The following is a 15914-nucleotide window of genomic DNA, read 5'->3' on the forward strand; positions in this document are numbered from 1 at the left end:
GCTGTGCAGTGGTGGCGGCGAAGGGTAGGGAAAAGGCAGAGAAGAAAGTTTCGAATCAACTTCTAAAATATGGAAATGCATGGGTAATTTACATGCTGTTCGTCCAGATAGCCATGCAACCAGCTATTGGGCCATTAAAAAGAGCACTGACCTACCATTTTCCTGCCCTGTTTTCGCTTTCTGCTGCTGTCATTGTTCCCTGGAGTGAGCGAGTTTCTCAGCTTCTTCTCAGCTGTGAAATGAGGAAGGTGGTTCTTATCTTATGCTGTTGATCAGCCTGGGGGACGTGAATCCCCTGAAATTATATTACAAATCATTTGTGTGCATATGTGCTTTTATCTGGGGAGAAAGTTCACAGCTTTCTTCATATTTTTCAAGCAGTGATTCCTAATATCCTGTCCAGGTCTCAAATTTTCTGATTCAGTGGTTATCTTGAAATTGCTTTTTCCAGGCAAAATGACAGTGGAATCGATTCTATCTTGAATGATTTATTTCCCACCTTATTCTAAGACACATATTCTGGAATTCACTTTATCAGCTTTAACGTAAGATTTTCTATCATATAAGAGAAATATTATTTTGCCCTTCAGATTTCTTTCTCATTTAAGTTAAAAGATATGAAACATTGCAGAAATATTCAACATAGAAAGCAAGAGTCCCCCGTAATCTTATGGGTAGATCATTTTAGGAAGCAAACTTTGAATCTTTTTGTACCTAGTCTTTCACAGACTATGAAATTTAAAGGGCTAAAAAAATAGACACAGTGAAGAGTTTCTGATGATCCAGAAAACAGACAAAGCATTTGCAGTTGGATCATCATCTGCGCCTTCCTGCAGGGTAGCAGAAATAAGTATTCTGAACGAGCATCTTAAATAAAAAAGACGGTGGTTCATATTCATTGCTCATTTTAAACAATGGCTATGTTTTTCAAAGTTGGGAAAATTAGTGTTTTCCTTTTACAAGTTAAATTACATTTGTCAAATATTAGGGAAATTATTAAGAGCAGTGATCTTCAAACTTTTTTTCTGTAATAGGCTAGATATTAAGTATTTTAGTTTTAGCGAATTACACAGTCTCTGTCACAACTCCTCAGCCCGGCTGTGGCAGTGCAAAAGCGGCCATGAGAAGATAGAAACAGATGAGTGTAGCTGTGGGCCAGTAAAACTTTATTTACAAAAACAGCCAGCCAACTGGCTCTGGCCCAAGGACCATTGTTTGCAACCTCCTGCTTTAGAGCAGTAACCCTGTCATGAGTTCTTCTGCAGGCTTAGAAAACAAGACCCCAAATCAAAAAATAATCCCTGTTATGAAACTAGATTCCCTAGAATTTTCAATCATGAGTGTTGAGTTCTAGATTTTTATATTCTGAGGTATTTTAAAGTGGGATGTAGCTGTGTGCAACACCTCAGTTAGACAAAAGAAGGTTAAGTATATGGATCAATTGAACAAAGGTACTCACACCTATGGCTTATAGCCAGCATGAAAGAAGCAAGTCCTGTCTAAGTTAAGGCGTTGCAAAGTGCCAGCTAAAACCTAACAGAGGCTCCCCTGGCCCTGCCTGGCTCAGTGGGATGGGCATGCCGTGGACTTTCTCCCTTTCTTAACCATCTGGTTTATGGGCCACTAATAGAAATGTTATGTGCACTGTACTAGCAGTGACCTTTGGTATGGTCTCATCTCTTTTGCCATATGCTGTGTTTTGTCTGTGAAATGGAGTAAACATTGGTTAATGTTCATACAAAATGTTATTGATGTGAAATTGATCCCAAAGGCAGAAATGTCTGAGTGAATCTGACCACTATTTGCTTTCTGTTCACAGTGGCACATTTCAGTACACCCTGGAAGCCACCAAATCTCTCCGTCAGAAGCAAGGGGAGGGCCCGATGACCTACCTCAACAAGGGGCAGTTCTATGCCATCACGCTCAGCGAGACGGGGGACAACAAGTGCTTCCGACACCCCATCAGCAAAGTCAGGGTAGGAGCCTCGTTTCTCAAATAAAGCATGGAGGGATCAGATGAAGGCATTGTTACTTCCCAGCCTTGTGGAAGGGCATGGAAAAAAATTCCAAAGTAAATAATTCTAGAACAAATGTCAGAATTGGGGCACAAGAACTTATTGGTCTGCAGTTTATCATTTTAATCAGTAACCAATAAACCCCAGGGAACAGAGATGGTGGGAACATGCTTTCTGACCGTATCCAAGGGATTTTCCCAGCTTCATTCATTGCCTATGTGGTATCTAGTTACTATCATCATTGTTTTCAATCAAATGATGTTCATTTTTCCAGTAAGTAGCTGTAAGTCAGAGCATATCTGTGGGCGGGAAAGAGCTGGGCTTTCTTCTGTAAAAGAGGGTGCAATTCATACATTCATACATACAAAGAGCCCTTTGCAGCTCTGCTTAAAAGCCTTCTGCAGCCCAGTGCTTACTAAGGAGTCAAGGGGTTCAGTTCAGATGCTCAGTCGTGTCCGATTCTTTGTGACTCCATTGACTGCAGCACATCAGGCTTTCCTATTCATCACCAACTCCTGAAACCTGCTCAAACTCATGTCCATCGAGTTGGTGATGCCATCCAACCATCTCATCCTCCATTGTCCCCTTCTCCTCCTGCCTTCAATCATTCCCAGCATCAGGGTCTTTTCAAATGAGTCAGTTGAAATTTCTCATCAGGTGGCCAAAGTATTGGAGTTTCAGCTTCAGCATCAGTCTTTGCAATGAATATTCAGGACTGATTTCCTTTAGGATTGATTGGTTGGATCTCCTTGCAGTCTAAGGGACTCTCAAAGAGTCTTCTCCAACACCACTGTTCAAAAGCATCAATTCTTTGGCGCTCAGCTTTCTTTATAGCCCTACTCTCACATCCATACATGACTACCGGAAAAACCATAGCTTTGACTAAATGGACCTTTGTTGGCAAAGTAATGTCTCTGCTTTTTAATGTGCTATCTAGGTTTGTCATAGCTTTTCTTCCAAGGAGTAAGCGTCTTTTAATTTCATGGCTACAGTCACCATCTGCAGTGATTTTTGGAGCCCCTCAAAATAAAGCCTGTCACTGTTTCCATTGTTTCCCCATCTATTTGCTATGAAGTGATGGGACTGGATGCCATGATCTTAGTTTTCTGAATGTTGAGTTTTAAGCCAACTTTTTCACTCTCCTCTTTCGCTTTCATCAGGTCCACCATAGTTTGGTCGCAGGTCAAACAAAAGGGAGGAAACACAGCCCTGCCCATCGACAGAAAATTGGATTATAGATTTACTGAGCATGGCCCTGGCCATCACAACAAGATCCAGTTTCCCCCACAGTCATTCTCTCCCATCAGGAAGCTTCCATAAGCCTCATCCTTATCCCTCAGAGGGCAGACAGAATGAAAACCAGAATCACAGAAAGCTAATAAACTGATCACATGGACCACAGCCTGGTCTAACTCAATGAAACTATGAGCCATGCCATGTAGGGCCACCCAACATGGGTCATGGTGGAGAGTTCTGACAAAACATGATCTGCTGGAGAAGGGAATGGCAAACCACTTCAGTATTCGTGAGAACCCCATGAACAGTACGAAAAGTCAAGGAGTGGGCATGATATGATCCCCACCTGGAGTGACTTGAAAGAATTTTCACATCCATGAGGGCTAGTTCTGTTTGTGGGAAATGAAACTGTTTTGGAAGTCTGCCAGCTTCTGGCATTCTCGACTCTGCCAAGAAGGGCAGGACCTGGTAATGCTTCTCTACTGAAAAGGAAAATTATATATACAAGAGCTCTGAAAAGAGGTTGAAGGACTTTCCTGCCCTGTTGTAAAATGATTTATGCTGCTGTGTGCGTGCCTCCTTATTTTATCATAACTGCCTCCCCCTAAGCTGTTTCTTCAGTACACTGAGGAAGGAACGCCGTGCTCCTCCGGGCCCAGTTCACCGCATCTCAAATTCCCACACAAAGGGTAACACATGAGGTTACAGAGAAAAGCGTATCTGGGCACCTGCTGGCTGACTTGCCTGTTACTAGCTTTAGGTAAAATCCTGCAGTGGTGTGCTCTTGAATCAACTGGGTTTTATGACATTGTTTCCATGAGAAAGACAAGGGAGAACTGCTCCTCCTTTGTCCAGGCCTTCCTCCCTTCAAGTCTGTCCCAGTTCCAGATTGGAGCTTCAGGAGGCAGGGCGGTTGAGAGTGAAGGGAAGGATGGGGAGGGAGGCTCTGGGACTAATGTCCTACCTGAGGCTGCGCTCCGGGGCAGGTGCAAAGGTGCTCAGTGTGCTGTGTGCCTCCAGGGGGCTTAGTATGTCCCAAGCCTGCGGTCAGGCCTGCAGTGGAGGGATGCCGTCCTCGTCCCCATCGTCCCAACAACCAGAGCCACAATAGAACAGCTCGTATTTATTGTGTGTGTACGTTGAACACCGTACATCGAGTAACTCTCGGAAACTAGCAACAACCCTATGCCACAGGCATTACTTCTGTAATGTTCCAGATGAGGAAACTTGGCCTTTCAGAAGTCAGCGACTGGCCAAGGTCACACAGCTCAAATGTGAGGGAGCCAGGTTCTATCCTGAACAATCAGACTTCTAACCTACTCTCTTAACACCCAAGTGTACAGTACTGAACAGCATGGAGGCCTGAAAGGCATAGGCTCCACCTCTGGAAATTGACCCTGGTGCGCCCTATGCCATTGTATATGAATGCCTGGTGAGAAGACACTGGATACCTCTTCTTTTTCAAAAAATCTTGCCAATTACAAGGTAGTGTATAACTCATATACACCTTGGTAATAACACCATTATCATCACCCTGAAAAGATGATGTTAGTAATCTAAGGCCATGGCAGCAGTTTGGAGTACAGCGACTTTTCCAAGAATTTTCTTTCATTGAAATCATGAAAATAATGTAGTTTATTTTATCTCCTTTTGTTCCATTTTGCCTAAAACAAAGAGCCTTCCTTCTCTTCAGGTCTTCAATCTAACAGCCTTGGAGAACAGGATGGCCCTTCTCGGAGTGTGTCTGTCTTACTCCTCGGCTCTGGGAGAGCAAGCTGCCTGGAGGAGCAAGGAATGCACTTAGAATCTCTGAGCACTGATTTCTGCGAACAGTGCTACATCCTAAGTCAGAGCCTGTGGCCTTGGTAATAGCAGTTTCAAACTGCCTTTTTCTTTATCACTGGAAAAATACATTTCCATACCAAAACCAGGCCATTACTTATGCTAATTTAGTCATTGACTAGAAAAAAGTCACCCGAAATGTTATTTTTATTTTGGGACAGACAGAAATAAACAACAGGAGGCTGTGCAGTGAATGTTTACATAGAAATAGAAAGACCTGAGGAAGGGGAAGGGGGAAGGATGGAGGGAGGCCGAGCCCCGGGTTCTACCAGCACAGCCCGTGAGTCCCTTTCTCGTCAGCTCTCCTGCATGCCTTTGTGAGTCATGCTGCTTGTGGATTCGAATAATATGGATGCATTATTTCTAAACCAGCTTTTCTGACAAACCTCTGCTTTTTTTGTGTGACACATGTTTACATACCACTGGGAATAAGCCAGATCTTGACACTACGGCTACTATCATGCATTTGGTATCTCTTATTTGTCGGGCACTACGGACATGGTCACCCCACTCCAGTACTCTTGCCTGGAGAATCCATGGATGGAGGAGCCTGGTGGGCTGCAGTCCATGGGGTCGCTAGGAATCGGACACGACTGAGAGACTTCCCTTTCACTTTTCACTTTCATGCATTGGAGAAGGAAATGGCAACCCACTCCAGTGCTCTTGCCTGGAGAATCCCACGGACAGGGGAGCCTGGTGGGCTGCCGTCTCTGGGGTCGCACAGAGTCGGACACGACTGCAGTGACTTAGCAGCAGCAGCAGGGACACGGTGGTGAGTGACACTATGTCCCCGCCCTTATTAACATAAGCCACTGCCATGGACTGAGTAACTGTAGGTAATTAGGTAGATATGTGTCAAATGCTACAGGGGTCAAGGCATTAAGGAATGAGAGTTGATGAACTATTCTCTTGAAATAGCAGAAAAATGTCTAAGAGGTATTTTGGATATGGAATGAGATGGGGAGTATATTCCTGGATATAGTATTCCTCATGCTGTAATTAAAGGGTTGTAAGTTGGTTTTGTTTTTTTTTTTTTGGTTTGTTTGGTGATTTTGGGTACCTTCTCCATCTCGTAAATGACAATGAATTAACATATATTTAGTTTAGCAAGACAGCTTGGAACTTAGAAGTGGAAGTCATTTGGGATTCTTATTTCTACAGATATAATTAGTTTCATGGGCTCATTTAAAAGTATATCCACATATTTAAGGAAATCATATGGTTGACTTTGTATCTTTTGGTCTGTGATATATCTGTATTTTATATCATTGTTCATCAGTGTCAGCTCATCTTTTAGTATTTCTCTCAGTACCATCACTGATCCAGTCAGAGGCACTTAATTAGGCCAGAAACACATATTTGCTCTTTTACAAAAGCACCAAATTCTATGTTTAAGGATATGCCATTTCAAAAATGGCCTTGTATTCAATGTAAGAAAAAAATCTTTTTTGGTATTCCCACTCACCTCACAAAATAATACATTTGCTGGTAAATTGGTTAATCCAATTGTGTGTTAGTCATGGTAAAGATGAGGTAGCATTTTTTTTTTTTTTTTTACTCTGTGCTGTTTTCACTTCCCACTTATTTTCTAAAAAGTAGGCCTATTTTGAAACAAAATAAACCCTACAACTGAGCTTATCTAAAGCAAGAAAAGCAAATTTACAGAAATTAAGGCAACACACCTCTGGTAGGATTCCCAGAACTGGACACTGTGGAGCAGGAGGGGCTGAATGGAAAATAAGCTGTGTGGTTCTCCCTGCCCTGCAGAGCGTGGTGATGGTGGTCTTCAGTGAGGACAAAAACCGGGATGAGCAGCTGAAATACTGGAAGTACTGGCACTCTCGGCAGCACACCGCAAAGCAGAGGGTCCTTGACATTGGTAAGTTGACCTTGACCTTGACCTTCTTGCATGGTCTTTGGTAAACCTCCATGTTGCCTTGATAGAAAGAAGAGCCCAGAAATCACAGCTGAGACCTACATCACTCCTGTGATGTGCCTGGCACTAGTTTGGAACATTTCCAATATTTCAGTACATTTAGTACAAATTGGACTGAGAAGTCAAGATTGGGCTAAGCTTAGAGCAAAACACTTTGTGTCCCATAGAAGTCAACTGTGTCTCATATAATAATAGATTTAGATTTACCATGGCCAGGCCAGTTTCTGAAACATATTTCCATGCCCTCTTGTGTTTGAGCCTAATAACCGGCAGGCAGGCCAGAGGAACTCTTATTCCTTCCTGTAACACAAGTAACGTGGGCTCATTTGGATCTAAGGTACTCGTGAAGGTCACGGGACTAGATAGAGCATTCTAGTTCTCTCATTTTCTATCTTGTGTTCCTTCTATCCAAACACACGTCTAGTGCAAAGAGTACTAGGTAATCAGACTAATGCAGAGTTTGAGAGAGCGTTCTTGGCAGTAGAGAAGGAATGATCTGCCCAGTGCATTTCCAGGAGTCTGTATATTCCTAAACATTATGCTTGTTCTTCAGAGATTCGGTGCCCCCGGGTGGGACTCAAGAGTCCAGTCAAGAGAACAGAGCCCATACCAAGTGGTTCCATGGAGAGAATTCATTGCCAAGATTGGGAGGGTGGAAGGCCCCACGAGGCCATGAGAGAGGAGCCACAGCAGGAACTTGCTGTTATTTGCTGGAGGGCCAAAGGATCAAAGGAGAGGGGGTGGGAGTTGTGAGAGCCCCCAGGCAGGGACAGGATCGGCTGGAGCCACAGCTGGGACCGTGGAGGGAGCAGCTGTCTTAGAGCAGCGAGGACGCGGACCCCAGAGGGAGCAGCTATCTTAGAATAGCGAGAACCGCAGAGAATCTGCCAGAAACACCCCTCAGTGTAGAGCGAGGGGGAGAGGGCACGCCCTGCCCCCCAGCCTCCCCTAGCACTTTCCATTGACCCTGTTAGGCTGAAGAGGAGGGCACCTCCCAGGCACATGCACTTTGCAGGAATCAACCTCTAGACACAGAGCAAAGCAGGGGGTGCCAGGGATTGATCTTAAAGTGTCTAGAAATAACTTAAGACCACAGTAATTATATGTGTTTCTAAATAATTTTAACAGTTCATGTACATTCTGCTTCCATAAGAAATTATTTCCCATTTATAGGCTTTATTTTCACGTTTCCCAGACCTCGAGGCACAGTCCCAGTGAGGACAGGCCAAGTCCAGTGAGGAAGGTTTCTGCTGTGTTGGACACCAGAGTTGATAATGAAGCACTAGAAGGATGTTTACCTTGATTTCTTTCACATTATAACAAAGGACTTTTTCAAACCTTTTATCTCACACTTGCTGGGACCCTTTGACCAATGGTAGAGGAACTAAGGTAGGGTTGGAGACTCGCTGTAGAACATATGGAAACTAATTTGCTGGTTTTTCTTGCAAAATGGCTATACCACTCCTTATCTCTACTACAGATGCACACACTCACACACATCTCCTTTCAACTAGTCAAACGAATTTATTTAATAAACAAGGAAACCAAGGCTTACTGACCCACCTTTCCTTTCCTCTGATAATTAGTGCAAGACTTAGTGCAAGTGCTGGCATAAAAGCGATCTTCCTCACCCAAGTCACACCCTGAACCCCCAAGATCGACCAACTGGGAAGAAGGGTTTGGGAATACTTGCTGTAACCTGCTTTGGAGGCAGTCTGCCCAGAGCAGAGGAACAATTTTATTTTATTTGAAAAGTTAGCCTTATAATTACTGCCCAAGAAAGGAGCAATTAAGTAGAAATGTGGCCTAGGTCCAAATAAGGCAAATAATAAACACGTTTTACTGGCATACCTGTGGGTTCAACTTTGATGTTGTTACACGGTTTACTTTTCTTAGCCCAGAATGATCTCTCAGGTCTCATAGGATTTCAGATCTCATCTCTCTTCTTTATCACCTCCTGGCTGCTTTTTCTCCCTCATGTAACCCTTTGCACATGTGTGTGTGCACACAAACACACACACATTTATCATTGAGATTTGTGACTTTGACTCAGTAACTTCATGGCTACCTGGGCTGTTTGCTGACTCTGAGATTGAGGCATTGAATCAGCCTCTTAGGTTCAAATGAAAAATCAAATTTCTGACCACAGTCTCTACCCCTCACCTCAACCTGACAGGATGAGGAAAGATGGAAGAAATTCCTCTCATTCATTCTTGTACCAGATTTTAAAAAATCAAGCAACTTGTTCCTCTGTCAGTGGGCGGTTAACACCATTTCCAGTAGAAAGGGTGGGGGGTGAGGTTGCTGTGGCGACTGCATGCGTGTGCTGCGTGCCCTCCCCGTGGTGACTCCGCAGGGCCGTGTTGAGAATGTCTGTGAGGCTGCACCTGCGCTCAGCCAGGGGGCTACCAGTGCCTGCTGAGGGGGAGGAGGCCCAGGAGTGAGTTTATGCTATACCTTTGTCAGTTTGGGTGGAGAACCTTCTAGTGGCTGGCCTGCAAGAGAAAAGGAAAAATCCAGAAGTGTGTAATGTGTTATTTTTCTTTACCTTTATGAACTGGAGATTAAAGCTGGGTCTCCCAAGTTGCAGTTCCCCAAGCCTCTCCCAGCCACTGTGGTCAGCAAGTCCAACTGAAGCCTGTAGGTAGTGACTTTGAAGCTGGCATTAGAGACTGAGATGAGGCCCTTTTTTGCTAAAACGAGCATTCGTAACCTGGGTCCTTGGGTCTGTGGGTGGGCTTCGGGGAACCTCCACTCCTTAAGTTATGTGCAATACCACTCTGTGTTTGGATACACAGGTCCTTTCACCTTTCCAGGGGTGCCCAGGACAGCCAGCCCTCCCTCCATCCCTCAGTCTCCCTGCTTCCCTTCCAAGCAGCACCCAGTGGAGCTCTCACCTCTCTGGGTCTTTCTTCAACATCCCCTCAGAACTCATGTGCTCAATCGACTCTTGGCGACGCCATGGACTGTAGGCCACCAGGCTCATCTGTCCATGGGATTTCCCAGGCAAGCATACTGGAGTGGCTTGCCATTTCCTTCTCCGGGGAACTCACCACTCATGCTCGAGGGTCATCCTGTCACCTCTGGGCCCTGATATAATCATGCCTGGAGCACATTCTCCATCTTTCCCTACATAAATTGTCTCCTCTGGACTAGACTGTTGGTTGTTCTTTGTGGCCCCGCCTCATCGCCCACTCCTGCCCTCTGAGTAACCTGTGTGTGCCGGCTGCCTGATGGGAGAGGACCCTCAGCGTCCCTGTTGGAGTCCCCATCTGTGGAAAGGCCATCCACGGAAAGTGGAGGGCCAAGGAAGAGAGCTGCTCCTCAGAGCAGGGGGCACCTCAGCTGCCAGCTTCCTGAGTGCTGAGCAGAGTTCCTGGTGAGTCCCTTCCTGCCTCACACCAGTCACATCCCTCCCTGGGCGGATACTCACATGTTGCCTGACTTGTTCCCTCACTTCTTGGAGGCCTTTGCTTGTCGTCACCGTATCAGAGAGACCTTCCCTCTCACCTCACCCAAACATCACGCCCTCGTCGCTCTCAAGCTGCCTTAACTCTACTCCACTGCAGAGCCCTGTCGCCACCAAACATGTTATGAATACATGTTTCTATTTCTTCTTGTGTCCCCCCTCATGCTACACTAAGCCCCATAAGAGCAGACACTAGTCTGTTTTCTTTTCTGCTCCAGGCCTAATGCCTCTCACAGAGCCTGAGTCACCGTGAGCATTTGATAAATATTTCCTGAAGGAATGAATGAACGTATGAACGAATGAATGAACGCACGTAAGGATGAAACTCTTGCTGCAGTGATAGGAAGCTGGCTTTCAAAGACGCGGACTGTGTCTGCGTAACAGCTCCCGGGTGTCTGTTGCCTTTTGTGTGCCACGCTCTTTCTATACATCAGACTTAAGCATTTTGTCCTTCATCCTGAAAACAGCTTATTTTATTGCTGAAAAGCTGAGAGGGTGAGGTGTGAAGAATTTTACCCAGGATCAAACACCTGGTAAGTGGTGAAGATGGAAATTCAGGATTGCTAGAGTGTGCACCCCTTATTTTTTTTAATTATTGTGTGTCTTCACTCCACTGTCTCTCATCTTTGTATCCTGACCTCTAGATCACTCTGCCGCCCGCCCCCCCAGCCCCTAATCACATGCAGAGTAACTGCAAGCTGTCATGAATTGACCTTGCGCTGAGGCCCTGCCTCTCTCCACTGCACCTTCCTTTCCAGACGCTGAGAACGCTTTGCACTCTGGGTGGCAGGACTCGGCTGCTGCTAGTTCTGGCATTTCTAAAAGCCAGTTCAGATGTGTGGTTCTTGTACATTAGGCCATAAACTATGTTGGTGGGGAAGGAAACATTAGCAATTAGCTCTTGCTGGATATAAGTAGAATAAACAAACCCCAGCCCAAGTGCACTCTGCTGCTCTGCAAAGCACATAAGTAGAGTTCTCCAAGTTTCACAAGTTCTTTCTTGTGAACTTGTCGGATAACAACAGTTACTCCAGGTCATCAATATGTTCACATTCTGCAGCCCAAAGAGTGTTCCTGCACTAATTGTACCTACTGTATGGAATCACCACTTTGATGGTATCTGTCCTTTGCTCATCTCTGAGTGTGAAACCCCCTTTCTCAACGGACATGGAGTCAGTGTTGATCCCATCTTAGTTACCACCAGCTTGCAGAAAGGCAGAGTAATTTCACCTTCACTCAGCAAACCGACCCTTCGTTAGGAACTGGTGATTCAGAGATAAATAAATAAGGTAGAGCCCCATCTTCAAGTTGCTCCAGACTGGAGGCAAGAAGATGACTGGCTGAGGTTATCACATGGTGAGAGGCAGATGGGAGGAACACTTGCCGTAGATGTTTCTAAGTCCCCTCTGAAAAGATAACCAGAACATGTGAGGTCAAAAAGGTGGGGGAGGGTGCTGTGAGCCAAGGAAACAGCCCATGCAGAGGTATAGGAATCAAGACAGTAAAACCAAAGTGAGATTGGCACGTGATTTTATAAAATCTGATAAAACTGTTGGCAAAAATGGGAGGGGTAAAACTCTCGTGCATGCTGGTGAGTGTATCATTGATTCAACTTACACAGTGGGTGGGGAGACAAGTAAACTGGGAATAAACTGGGCTGAAAAATGAGCTGGAAGGCTGTGGGAATTGTGGAGAGACTTGCTTTTTTAAGGGGAATTTTAGAGTAACCTGGTGGCTCAGACAGTGAAGAATCTGCCTGCAATGCAGGAGACCTGGGTTCGATGCCTGGGTTGGGAAGATCCCGTGGAGAAGGGGATGGTTACCTACTCCAGTATTCTCGGCGGGAGAATCCCACGGACAGGGGAGCCTGGTGGGCTGCAGTCCATGGGGTCACTGAGTCGGACATGACTGAGTGGCTAACACTTTCTTAGAGTGACAGGGGTAGGAAGTATAGATGGGATTTGCTGGTCTCAAGCTGTAAGAGGAGACCCATGTAAAGCTGTTTCAGTGAGGTACAGACTGAAGCTCTGGGTCTCCCATGGAGGCTGAATGAGCCCAGGAGGGTGTTTTGGGGTCCAAAGCCCAGAAAGTTCCTGGTATGAGAGGGCTGTTGACTCCGACCACACGTATCCTGGTGGTCAACTCAGAGCTGCAGGCGGAACACTGGGGAAATGCTCTCTCAGACCGTTGGGTGGGTCTTTGCAGAGGCGCGTCACCACACCAGATACCGAGGGGAACTGCGCTCAGAGCTTCTCGTCCTCTGCCGCGGTACACTCGTGTGGCTCCACAGAACCTTGCTTTGCAGTTTTGTCGGGGAGATTTTCGAAATGTGTGTGCTTACACTTTTTTTATATTGAGGTGTAACATGCATATTTTGTTTTTCATTAATCCATGTTTTTCTCTTGTTGAACACAGTGGGCTTTAGAGATGCAGGAATATATAAGTGAGGGCCCATAAGAGATGTCCCTCATTCAGGGGAGTGTTCCATTCGCCCATTGGTCCTCCCAGAACTCTGACAAGGGGGAGACTGGGCAGAAATACAGGCAAATGGAATACTCTGATGAGGTGACATTTCTCTTTATTGAGTTGCAGGGTTTTATTTGGGAGACTTTGCTCAACTGCTGATGATTTTTAGCAGGACTGAGCCAGGGTCCGGGTGGGATGAAGTGAGGGAGAGACTGGTTATAGCTGTGGAGAGACCCGGAGGAGTAAGCTGTAAAGGAGAGATGCAAAAATTAACTCAGGAATGAGAGATGAATTCTAGAACTGGTAGACTTTCAGAACTGACTGGCTGTAGGGATAAAGGAGAAGAAAAAGATCACAGAAAGAAAGTGCAGCTTTGCCAATGAGGTAGGGGTTGGGAGTAGCAGCAAGCATGGTGCCCCAGGTGCCAGGGGAGTGTGGGCTGACTGATGCTGAGTCCAGCCAGGGGCACAGTGACTTTTAGGCACCATCTACACATTAAACAGGCCGGGAGTTCCCTGGGACTCATTTGCACAGTGGAGAGATCCAGTTTTGCCCCATGTAAGCCATTTTAAAAATATTTGAAAGGAACTACCAATCATAAAATGAACCAGAATGCGCAGCAAGTCTACTCAAAGCGTGAATAATTACAGAACCACTTTCTTGGGGAAGAATGTTTTTCTGTTTCCTTTCAAGCAAGGAAGGAAAATTATAAGATATTCAACAACTAACATTGATTTATAGAATGAAAAATCAGAAGCTACAGCAGATACATTGAGACTCATTCAAATATAGCTTCTCTCTACTGAACAGAATTAAGAATTATTTGCTTGCTTGACAATGCAGCTTTTTCAAAACAATGAGCATCACAGTTTTTGCACTTTCCGAAAGGGTGGTATGGATGGTGATGTAATTAGACTAATTCCCCAAGCACGTCCGAATGAGCAAAATTACTTGATAGTCACATCCAATGTAATCAGTATTGACATCATTTTGCAGTTAATTGTGAAACCAACCATTTGCTCTTTATTCAATCTGTCTTTGATTTTGGTTCCCAGAAAGTAATCTTTCCTTGTATTAGTATGTATTATATTGTTAATATTAATCCCATTGTTTTCCATTGACAGGCAGTTATAGTCTCTTTGGTTATTAGCATCTGATTATAGGATTTTCATCTGTGCCCTAATACAAATGTATTTCTTTATTTTAAAATTGTCCTGTTGATAGCAATCTTATATTAAGATAAAGTTTTCATGAATCCTTAAGGTCTGATGAAATCAAAACATTTTTTCAAGTTTAGTTCGAGATAGTTTTCTGTGAGGGTCAAAGAGAAGCCTTTCGGGAGATTCTCGAATACAGCATTTCGTTGACCACTGTGACTTTCGCAGCTTGGCTCATCTGTCCGGGGCTGGGAGCTCTCTTCTGTGTGGAGTCGTACTCCACTTTCAAATAGGAATTGTGAATAAAACTAAGTTACACCTTTAGTTTTCCTTTGAGCTTTCTAGAGGAGCCTGGCTGTAGGTGTGCCTTACAAGTGTGCTTTCTTGCAGTTTTTATAGTCAAATGCTGGCTTGGGCTACTCAAAGCTGTGCAGAGAAGTGGGGCGTGGTGGTGTAGAGATTGGTGGGCTGGGAGAGGCATCTGCTGGTTTTCAAGAGGTCAGGTAGCCAAGTAGTCTGCATGAATCTGTGGCCCAAATGGGCCTAGACTCAGGCATGAGTAAGATGTGAAGTAGGAAGTGACTCCTCTTTCAAGAAACATGGATGGAAGGAAAGAGGAAGACCTAGCAATGGTTTGGAAGGAAATCTGCCAAGACCAGGGCCTGAATGTGTGGTCATTTGGTGAACTCTGGCCCTGTCCTGGCCCCTTCCCTTGTGGGGATGGCTGGGGGAACCCCAGATCACCATAGGGTGCCCTGCAGCTTGCCTCTCTCTTCCCCAGGGTTGCCCACTCTGCCACTGAGTTTTGTTCTGCGGTGAGCCCTCCTCCCCCAGCACTGAGCAAACCTGCTCTCTCCCTGCAGCTGGGAAAGTGTGGGACTTCCCTCCTTTAAAAATAACTCAAGGAAATGGAATTTTGATTTTTTATATTTCCTAGACTCTTTCCACACTTCTGAATAGATATGAAAAGTAAATTTGATTCAAAACCAAACCAAACCCCTTGAGAGCCCTCAACTTAAAAAATAAATAAATAATAACCCAACCCAGGGCTGGTTGGTGAGAGTCAGGGCAGTGAGTGAGTCAGAGCTGAGATAGTGGAGCAGCCTTGGCCCCTGCTTCCTGCACAGGTGGGGGCAGGGAGGAGAGGTTGGGGTGTGGCCCCGGCTCTGCCCCACCTGCTGTTTGATCATCAGCTCCAGTTGTTGAAACAGTCACAGGCAGTGCGAGGCACCCTCTGATTTACAGAGAAGCACTGTAGCCACAGCTACTGGACAACTGTTTTCATCATCAACTTTGGTTAGAAAACATGGCTGTGATAAAAATTGTAGCCTGTTAATGCTGTATTTAAAAGATGATACACTGCAAATATTCTTTAAACTTTAATCTTAGTTCAAGCAGAACATACTCATTTTCAATAAAAATTGAACCACCGTGAGTTTTTCTTTATTGCATGCGTGTCTCCGTATGAGTGTTAGGAGCTGATTCTGTTGGGGACAGCACCTCTGGGGAGAATCATTTCCTCCTTGGCATGTGTGCCTAGGGTGATGGAGAGTTCCTCCAGCCTTCCCCCGAGACAGGGCCAGAGTTCACCAACTGTCCACACATCCAGGCAGATTTCCTTCCAAACTATTGCTGGGTCTTCCTCTTTCCTTACAATCCATGTTTCTTAAAAGAGGCATCATTTCCCTCCTCACATCTTACTCACGTCTGAATCCAGCATAATCTGCCTTTTATTAAGATTTCTTTTTTTTTTTAACTGGAGTATTGTTGCTTTACAATACTATGTTAGTTTC

General features: G+C 45.1%; 1 protein-coding gene across 10 annotated transcripts in view; it reads left to right on the forward strand.

The window, feature by feature from the left end:
* The window catches only part of GRHL2 (grainyhead like transcription factor 2), a 171679-nt gene that overhangs the window by 73084 nt on the left and 82681 nt on the right, over positions 1-15914 (forward strand). For 9 of the 10 annotated variants that reach the window (XM_086336189.1, XM_086336186.1, XM_086336188.1 and 6 more), the window contains exons 6-7: positions 1820-1976; positions 6861-6972. In XM_086336189.1, coding sequence (XP_086192315.1) covers positions 1820-1976; positions 6861-6972 — 269 coding nt within the window. Of the gene's footprint in view, positions 1-1819; positions 1977-6860; positions 6973-8224; positions 8581-15914 lie in introns of those variants that run through there. The other variant, XM_086336196.1, reaches the window with a different exon arrangement.

The sequence above is a fragment of the Bos grunniens genome, chromosome 14, assembly GCF_055505025.1.
Source record: "Bos grunniens cultivar Pamir isolate PY7600 chromosome 14, Bosgru_T2T1.0, whole genome shotgun sequence".
NCBI classification, from domain to species: Eukaryota; Metazoa; Chordata; class Mammalia; order Artiodactyla; family Bovidae; genus Bos; species Bos grunniens.